General features: G+C 29.4%; 1 protein-coding gene across 1 annotated transcript; it reads left to right on the plus strand.

Annotated features, from left to right (window-relative positions):
- Positions 1-3,842: 3,842 nt before the first annotated feature.
- On the plus strand, positions 3,843-4,425 carry LOC112525026 ((R,S)-reticuline 7-O-methyltransferase-like). The gene is made up of 2 exons (XM_025134969.1): positions 3,843-4,074; positions 4,187-4,425. Exons 1-2 carry the CDS (start codon positions 3,843-3,845, stop codon positions 4,423-4,425), a joined length of 471 nt encoding a protein of 156 aa, XP_024990737.1.
- The last annotated feature ends 6,433 nt before the right edge of the window (positions 4,426-10,858 follow it).

Consider the following 10,858-nt stretch of genomic DNA (forward strand, 5'->3'; position numbering starts at 1 on the left):
TTAATTGGATTTAAATATTGAAGTTGAAACGTACCAAGAGAAAGGGAAGAGTTTTTGAGTTAAATGTAAACATTAATTTGCAAAATTACTAAGGAAAAAAAATCAAAATGTGGAAAAAAGAGAAAAATGGGATATTTGCGTCGAGGAGATGCCACGTCAACCTATCATGATTTTGCTTTATAGATATATATAGATTGAAAAAATTGCACCAAAATGGAACCAACTTTCACATAATTCTTATTTTGGGGAACCAACTTTTAAAATCGTCATTTTGGGGAACCAACTTGCACCTGATTCTTATTTTGGAGAACCAACTTTCAAAATCGTCATTTTGGGGAACCAACTTGCACCTTATTCCTATTTTTGGGAACCAACTTGCAAAATAATTATAGAAAAATAACTAAAATTCGTTTTCTTCCAAAAATTAATGCAATAAAATATATTTTTTATTTCAAATCTCATTTTTTTAATTCAGATATCAAATTGAACATTTAAAAAAATATCCAAATTGCATCAATTAATTTTTTTCTAATAAACTGATTTTTTTTGCATTAGTAAAATACAATTTTTTATTGTGGTAATTTGAATTTTTTTTAAATGTTCAATTTGATATCTGAATTAAAAAAAATGAGATTTGAAATAAAAAATAGATTTTATTGCATTAAATTTTGGAAAAAAAAAAGTAATTTTAGTTATTTTTCTACTAGTTGTGTACCCGCGCAATGCGGCGGGAGTCATGAATTTTAACGATTTTGAAGTTCCACTGATTTTATAAGATAAGATTTAACGATGATATAGGTTACACTTGGTCTTTATATATCAAAATCCAAATAAATATAAGAAAAAAAATGAAAAATTAGAAGGGGGTCGAACTTCTTTTGGCTCTTCCAAATCATTCCCGCAGGAGATTCGGACCCTTTTTTTTTCTGATCTTGAGTCGCCATCCAAGCACGAATACCTTCGTTTAAGAGAATATTTTTGTAGATCTCGGACCTATGAATGGGGATATTCCCGAAACTTACAATTTGAATAAATAAGAATTATGGTTCCAATTACAGACTATCAATGAAAAAAATTGTATGACAGTTTAAAATCCAATATATTTAAAATCCAATATATTTAAAATCCAACATATTTAAACGACTCCACAAATGTGTTCGATTTACACCAAGAGCAAAGAACAAAGAAACTTGAGTTTTAAGATAAACACTCAAAACCAATAAAAAAAAACTATAAATTTGACAGATCATAAGCCATGAAAAGACAAAAAAGATGAGTTTTAGAATGAAATTTCAACTGTATACCCTCTTTCTTGTCCAGAAACTCAGATTAAGGTTGAATTAATACATGTATATATATATTTCAAAAAAACCAAGAACATATTAATTCAAAACATATTATACAGTGCAATTTGGATAGCCTAACCCCAAAATATATAGTATATATATAAATACATAACTATAAAAATATAAATCGTAAATATTAAAAATATTTTTCACAGTATATAATATATAAATATAATTAAGTCAAAAACTATTCAATATTGGACTCATTTCGAAGGTATTAACGAGACGATTATAATGGTGTAACTTGTTAAAATAAAAATGTATTTTTTAAACATGTTTTAATTGATATACGATTATGTATGTTAATTTGATAAAGGTTTAAAATGAAACATTTAAAAGTAAAGGACATAAAGTAAATTAATTAATTAAGTATAGGGGTATAAAGTGTAAATTTAAAATTATAATTTTAAAAAAATCGGTTGTGAGATGGTGAGTGTATGTGAGAGGGTGAGTGTATGTGAGGAAAGAAGGGGGTGAAAAAGTGAAAAAATGAGTATAAAGGGTATTTTGGTCATTTAGAATTTTAAGACTTTAAGACTTTTGCTAAATTTGCTTAATAAGATAGTATAGATAATTATTTTGCAAGTTGGTTCCCCAAAATAGGAATCAGGTGCAAGTTGGTTCCCCAAAATGACGATTTTGAAAGTTGGTTCCCCAAAATAGGAATCAGATGCAAGTTGGTTCCCCAAAATGACGATTTTGAAAGTTGGTTCCCCAAAATAAGAATCAGGTGCAAGTTGGTTTCATTTTGGTGCAATTTTCCCTTAATAATTCACAAACTTTCGTAATATATCATTACAAAACAAATGGACTTCACCGACGGATTTTTCCTTTGATAATCCGGCGAATTTGTGACGGATTGATTATCACCAACGGATTTTCCCGCCGTCAATTAAAAATTCGCTGGTAATTCATCGGTAATCATAATCACCAGCCACATTTTCTCCGACGATTTTTCTGTTAATGACGTCTCTTTGTTTTGTAGTGATAGATTACGATTCATTACTTGATTAGATGTTAGGGTTAAATGCATGAAATAACAACCTACTTTCATAAAATTTCTTATTATAACATTCTACTTTTGTTTTTCTTTATTACAGCAATGTACTTTCAAATTATTTTTTATTAAGGCATTGTACTTTAAAAAATCTACCCATAATAGCAATGGGGTAACCTGTTACCTTTTAAACCGGTTAACCCTTTGACTTTTTTGCTTGTGTGGCTTTAGTGAGGTGATGTAGATGACACATCATTTTGATAACTTAACTAAAACTAAAATAAAAACCTATTTCAAATTATTATTAGTGATTTTCATTTTTCATTGTTATGATCTAAAAAAACATTTTTTTTTAACTTTTCCTTATTAAGTTTCATTCAAATTAAATATTCTTGGAGTAAAATATTTATTAAATAAATATGAAACATTGTTTTCAAGATATATTTTGTTTGTAAAAAATGTAATTTTTCCTATTTTATGTTGTTCAAATAAATACATATCATTTAAAGTTCTCTTTAAAATATTAACGAAATAAATTGTTATGTATAATTTTTTAATATTGTTATATTGATAAATAATTCAATATGTCAAGTAAAAAGTTTTTGAACAAATATAATATATTCTTTAAAAGATAATATTTTTTTGGTAAAAAAAGAACAATTCTTATTTTTCTTTTTTCAAAAAACACATATTTTTTAAAAAATATTAGCAAGATAAGTTGTGTTCTACTAGTTTTATTAATATTGGTATATTAATAAATAACATGTAAAATATCTAAAAATTAAAATTGAAAATAAAGTGTTTAATAAGAATTAGTAGATGTTATGATAAAATAATTTTGAAAGTACAATGATGTAGTAAGAAAGTCACATCACTATAGTACATGTGRACAGCCWACGTGGACAATGAGGTGGCATGAAAACCTAGTATAATAGGTAAATTTAAATCAAAAGGTTACCCAATGCTATAATGAGTAAATTTTTCAAAGTACAATGTCCTAATAAAAAATAGTTTGAAAGTACATCGCTGTAATAAGAAAAACTAAAAATACAATGTTATAATAAAGAAATTTATGAACGTAGATTGTTATTTTGTGCATTTTGCTCATAAATAAATAAATAATCATTACCAAAGGTAAAGGTAACCATGTCGTTGCGTATTCTTTTTGGTTTACGGTAGGAATCCATAATGTGACCAGTCGTTAACCTAACATATGACTAATTATAAATCTAAAAAGATCAGTAATGAAACCTAAAAAATGAAACACTCTATGATTTGGTCAGGATATTTTTTCTCCTTTCCTAAGGTTTGTTTTTCTCACATTAAATATCCTTTTCACGACTTTAAGAGGTCAGGCACAAATTTGACGGTACCTATACGGTAACATTGATGGCAAGGCTATTAGATGTTGTGTTGAGCTTCGTATTGCTGACATAATAAGCAATCATGGTCGTCCAACCACGTTGTCTGAAATCGCCACTGCTATTGGCTCTCCTAACATGGATGGGCTTGGAAGACTCGTGAAGTTTTTGGTCCACAAAAAGGTGTTTGATGAAATGCCTCAACCAGAAAAGAGAAATGAAAAGGGAGAAAAGGCTTACTCATTAAACTATTGTTCTAAGTGGTGGTTATATGACACAAATGCGACATTGGCACCCATGGTTATGCTGCGGACGAACCCAATAACGGAATTGCATATGCACGCGTTGAATCGATCCATTAAAGAAGGTGGTACGTCATTCAAAATGACACATAGAGAGGATATTACTCTTTGCTTTTTAGTCGATTTTGCACGATTGGGGTGATGAAGATTGCATCAAGATACTTTAAAATTGTCGAAAAGCAATATCTAAGGAAACCGGGAAAGTCGTTATTGTGGAAATTGTTCAACATTCCACAAAAGATGACTATTTCAATGACATACGCTTTACATACGATCTGATGATGTATTCACTCTTTTCTAACGGAAAGGAACGAACTGAAAGCGAATGGAAGAAGCTACTAATTGTAGGAGGCTTTTGTCGTTACAATATTATCCAGATTCCTGCACTTCTGTCAATCATCGAGGCGTTTCCACAGTAAGATTCTCCATATCATTATTGGTTTTACGGTAAAACCCGAATTACCAAATCAATAGTTTGATTCACATACTCCCATAATACATATTCTCTTTAGAAAAATCCGCTTGAACCATTAATGTCCAATAAACTTATTACAGAATTCCAGTGAAATATCCAAATACATATCTTATTATGTTTAGTAATTCATATTTGTTACAAGAAAAATAACATAGCTCCTAACGCATGTAATAAATGATGAATTAAAGATATCTATGATATATTTTTCGCTATAACAAATACAGTATTAACCGGTTTGTTCGGTTTGGGTTTCGGTTAACGAGGACCCTTTGCGAAAATCGTTTCGGTTTTGCCATTATGAGTCTATGACTGATTCTCCATTAAGCCTGTATAAGGTGGACTATAATTTGGGCCATATGGATAAGCCCAATCCAATGTAGAAATTAGAAAAGTAGTGTTTGAACTTTGAAGTATCATGTGGACTTTTTCATCATTTGGGAGGGTTACACATCTTTTTTTAGCATATAATTAAAAACCATCTTAAACTTTAAGGGTCTGTTTGTTTTTTCAAAATTACCTTTTAATATCTCTGAAGTCTGATTTGTTCAGATGTTTGGATATTAAGAGCGTTTGTTTTATTTGTAAAATAAGAGCTTAAAAGTTCTAAATGTCCTCTGAAATTTCAAATGATAAACGTATCTCTTAATACTAATCCGCCCTCTATCAAATGGTTCAAATTTTGGGGGTTGGAAAGATTTGTTAGCAAAAACTATTTATCCTTTTTATTTTTGTAAAAAACTATTCATCTTTGATATTTCTCAACTAGTTTGACCGATTCAAATTTCAGGATTCAGACGTAAAAACAAACAATCTTACCAATCTAGATTTCAGACTTCAGACCACCTCTTATAAATCAGAAGTGAAATCAAACTTTAGACTTCAGCACCTCATAAAAAACAAACACCACCTAAAATACATCTCTTCTAGTTCAATTCAATTTTGATAAAAATATTTTCTTGTTGTACAAGAGCTAATAAATATATCAAAGTAATTTAAAAAGAATTGGAAATGTGAGAGGCAAAAATATAAATAAAGAAATATTATAAAGAACAAATATACAATAACAATTATTCTTTATTTTGAAAACATAAAAAATGTGATAATTTTGATAACCAGTATATCATATATTATTTCATATGGTTTTATTCATCTAAGATTAATATTTGGTTAAAAGTCCAAACAGTAATAATTACTTGTAGTTCTTTTTGCAACCAAGAAAGATATGAAGTTTAAAGAAAATTCCTCCTAATTTTGTATTACTGAAAAAAAGCTCTATATGCAATAATTTACTAGATAAGCTTTTACCGTGGTAAAAGTCGTCTCATTTCCTTGTCCGGTAAGACTCTTGTTCCTTGTCTCGTTCTTACTGCGTAAGGTTTTTGGTTTTTGTCTTATTAATCCGTTAAAATAACGTGACTTGGTAAACGCTTAACCAAATAAGTGTTTGGTAAACGTCACCTTAGTTTTAGTTTTAAAAAGATTTATATTACAAATATTTGTATTTTGAGAAAATAATAAAAGTGATGATTAGGAAGCACATATGTTAGTTGGTGGGTGGGTATTTTTGGGTCCTTTAATTTATGTTGGGGTTTAAAGTGTTTGACTTAATGTTCCATATGGTTAGTGGTTGTCTCCTTAGACAATCTATGGTTGATGTTGACTCCTGTTTTCTTCATGATCCATCAACTCTTTTTCCGATCAGGAAGAGTTTACCTAAACATTTATCTGTTAAACATTTATCGGTAAAATTTAATATTATCGTTTATTTATCGTGTAAGATTTTATTTACTAAAACGCATCGTATGCAACAATTTATCCCGATAAGCGCTAACCATGGTAAGAGTCCTCGTCCTCACTTACCGGGTAAGACTCCTGATTCTTGTTTTCGCTCTTACCGGGTAAGATTTTTAGTCTTTATCATATTCATCCGGTAAAGTAAAGTGACTTGGTAAGCACTTACCCGGTAAGTGTTTGGTAAACGACACCTAAGTGGGATTATTGGTTGATATAAGATTTTGTGATTAAATAAGAGTTTTATTGGCAATACTTAGCATTTAACTTATTTTATTGGGTAATATTTTCGGTCATCAAAATGAATCGTTGATAAATGTCTTTTACCCGATAAGTGTTTATCATGTAAGATTTTTTTTTCTTGATTAATGATGCCAATAAACATTTGTTAAATGACCCATAAATCTTGAATGATTGAATGGTTTGAATGGTAAAGCGATGCAAGATGAAAGCACGTTATATACATTTTAAGTAAACTAGAATGGTACTTGCACAATGCAACGAGCTTGTCTCTGTCAATGTTATAATACGATTTCATGTGGTTTTGAGAAAACGATAATGTTTTTATTTTTGAATAAAATATTAATTTGAAGATATAATAAAAAATTGAAAAAATTATGTCGATATTATTATCAAATTAACAATTTAAAAGTTCTTTTTTTTTAATTTCTTTTATCCATTTTTTTAATTTAATTTAAATTTAATAACAAAGTAATTTATTTTTGGTTTAATAACAATAATTTTTTTTATAAAAATAATAATTAAGTATTATGTTATAACTCAATGTTTATCTTAATTATATTTTTTATATAAAATGAAATGTTTATTCTATATATGATTATCTTTATCTATAGTTAGTTATACGAATTCAAACCTGAAGTTTATTACAAATAAGTTATAATTACGCACAATCTACTTTTAATTTTAAATTTTAAGTAATATGCATCAATAATCAGTACTTTATGCATAAACAATGGTTTTTAAAAGTTTTTATCAAATGTTTTATAATATAATATAGATAAAACGGGATTTTAAGAAAAATATTGAATTAGAAAATACGCTTGAAGCATATACGAGATGATCTTTGATATAAAACGTTGCTATTTTGGAGAGGTTCGACCAAAAAATAAAAATTATGATTAGAATATTGAAATTTTTGCTCTGTGAAATAAGGCGTGATTGATGGAAATACCCCACTTCACTGTATCAAAGACTAAATAACCGAAACACGCAAAAATGTCTAAAGTTAAAGGGAAGTTGAGGAATTCAGGTTCAATGGCTAGGTTGAAACAAAAGTCATTCGGCCTACGCTATTAGAAAATACACAGATTATCGAGGGACCTGTAGCTGCTAACATAAATTTATACTTTGATAAATAAATCATAAAATAATGAATTATCGACACATTAATGATGGATTATTTTCGTTGATAACCTCTACATTTTATAATTAGAAATATTTGTATATCCTGTAATATATTAGTATCGCAATTCATGATTTCCAAAAAGAGTAAATAATAGTCAAAGTGACTAAGGGGTTGTTTACCTAAATACTTATTCGGTAAGTGCTTACCGATAGGAGTCAACACTATAATTTATTTTGATGCGTAAGATTTTAGTATATCAAAACGTAACGAATGCAACAATTTATAGGGTAAGCGCTTACCTGGGTAATAATCAACATCTTCACTTACTGGGTAAGACTCTTCATCCTTCTCATCGCTCTTACCCGGTAAGATTCTTGACCCTTATCATGTTCATCCGATTGTCAATCACATGCACCGTTGAGATTCCTACATATTTTATACATAATTCGAATCCGAGTGAATATGTTATTTGAACTTATAACATACATGTTCCAATTATTCGTGCCAAAACATCAATTCATACATGGATTACGTGCTTAATATCAAAAGCACTTTTTTGAACTCGAACAGATGCTTGAATTTTCCAGTTTTTTTAAATGCAAATGGGCACACTATCTTTTACAAACAACAAAAAAACGACCCACCGAAAGTCCCATTCAATCACATGAATACATCCAATGGACTATCCTTTACGTATAGGTTTTGTAATTTTAATAAAGGAAATACCCATAAAATTTTCACCCATTTTAGTGCCATATAAAGCATTAAATTCTCATTTCTTGGCATGAAACATCATGCATGCAATGTATGTGTATATATATGGGCATGCTAGGTTGTAAACCTAATTTTTGTGGGGATAAACGAGATCACGCCATGTGTCCTGGACACTCACGAGATATTACCATAAATGGTGCAATATTCATCATATCATATCACATCAATCATGAATGTTGTAAAAAATCCATGTATATTATTCATGATGAATGGGAACATGTGTTGTGCTCTCGTATGTTCCCCTTTTCACAACGGAAAAACATGTTTGGAACTGAACTTTCCTCTCTCTCTCTCTCTCTCTCTCTCTATGTTGTGTGTGTGTGTGTGTGTATATATATATATATGTGTGTGTGTGTGTGTGTGTGTATAGAGAGAAAGAGAGGAGGGAGATACAATTTTAAATACAAACCATGATCAAGAGGGAAAAAGACAAAAGCTTGATACAAGATTTTGATTCAGCGATGGGAAAAGCACTAAAGACTTCTTTCATTGTTGATGGTCACTTGAGTAAAGCTTCACATTTCTTTAGATAAGTTGTATCACTGAATGTTGCTTCAAATCTTTCTATTTTTAACTTCAGCTACTTCTTTGACATCGTTGAAGTTTCTTTTATGTGAGTCTTATCTTGAGAAAACTTAAGTTCTAAAACAGTTGGAATACTCGGCGAACACTGAACAGACTCAATCGTTGGTATGCTTTCAGTTAGAGCAACAAAATAACTTAATTACTAAGTACAGAGGATCATCATCAAATCATTGACATAGGATATGATCCACACAAAATCTTATGTTTATAGGATTTCAATGAAATCTCGGGATTTCAAATCCATGAAACTTTTCAAACCAACATGGGATTTGAATAGAATTCTAATCCTACAAACCAAACGAGATGTAAGAGTATAACATCTGATTTTTCAACATATCTATAACATTTAATTGTACTTGTTTAATAACATATGAATTATATATATATATATATATACATATATGTGTGTGTGTGTGCACGCACATGCACGCGCATACACATCTTGCAAATCCTAAACCAAAAGTGGACATTAGTATTGTTACACTAAGTAATATTTATAAATATACAAAATGTGTTACTACAAATTCCGTTATCTTGAACTAATCTTTTTCCGGAATTGATAAAAGTAGTCAAATAGTCGTGTCAACCAACAATTTTACATGTTATCCTTTACCTATCATTAACACTAACAATTGCACCTGATCTTGATCGTGGATGTTCTTCGACAAACAAAACAAATCAAACCATACCTTCCATGTTGGTTCCCTAAGCATCTCCAACAGATTGTCCAAAATTTCTTTAAAATAAAGAATATCAAAAGTCAAAATCTCTAAAAAAAAGTTATATTGAACTCCAACAATTTTTCCATTTTAGAGATTGCAACATTATATATATATATATATATATATATATATATTATTTCTTCATCCTAAACATTAAACTTCAAAGGTTTTCATTGGTAGAAACGATAAAAAAAAACATCATTTCACTCTCATAAGAAACTATTTTTAAAGAGTTATTCAAATTTAGAAATTTTCATCATCTCTCTCCTATTTTCTCAATTTTGGAGAACTATACATTTGCTTTCTTTTTTCCGTACTCGTAGGCAGCAGTATCAATTTGTATGTATTTTGACTAATTCTATGAAGTCCTGAAATAATAGTTTGCATATATATAAGGTCCGAACACTTTTTGCACGGGTTTGGGCCCAAGCCTAAAAAATCTCGTTCCGTGAACACAACTAAAGCCCGAGTTTTTTAGACCCAAGACGAGCTTCGGATTTAAAAAAAAGGGCATCCTGTTTGTTCATGCTGGAGTTTTTGGGCTTAACTGGAATTTTTCAGGTCATGCATGTCCCAAAACTTTCAGGTTGATCGGGCTTTAAGGCATAGTCTGCGTCGGGCTTCGACTCACTAGGCTTGGGCTCTTCGGTTAGGCTTCAAGTTTGAGCCTTTTAATTCATCTCTAGTCAGGATAACATATCTTATCCCATGAGGGTAGCTCAATCGGTCTGGTTTTGGATTTGCTCATCGTTGGTCATCATTCGACTTTCCTCAAGCCTAGATATGGCTTCAATTCTAAAGTAAATGTCAATGATGAAAATTTACACAGTTTTAAAAATGTGTAACAATTAGAATTTTTAAATAATAAAAGTGATAATTACCGTTAATTATATATAGAGAGGGATATATATTTTTTTAGACAATGTTTGGTAAACATAAGCTAGCTTATAAGTTAGCATATAAGCTAGCTTATTTTTTAAGTACATATTTTGGATTGATATAAGCTAGCTTACTGAAACGCTAGATGTAGTACTTTTTTAGGATTTTATTATCACCTTTTCTAATTATAATCATGATTAATATTAATTGTATAATTTATTATTAATTATTAATAATAAATTATTAATTAATATTAATTT

The sequence above is a fragment of the Cynara cardunculus genome (genome assembly GCF_001531365.2).
Source record: "Cynara cardunculus var. scolymus isolate 2C chromosome LG 13, CcrdV1, whole genome shotgun sequence".
NCBI lineage: Eukaryota > Viridiplantae > Streptophyta > Magnoliopsida > Asterales > Asteraceae > Cynara > Cynara cardunculus.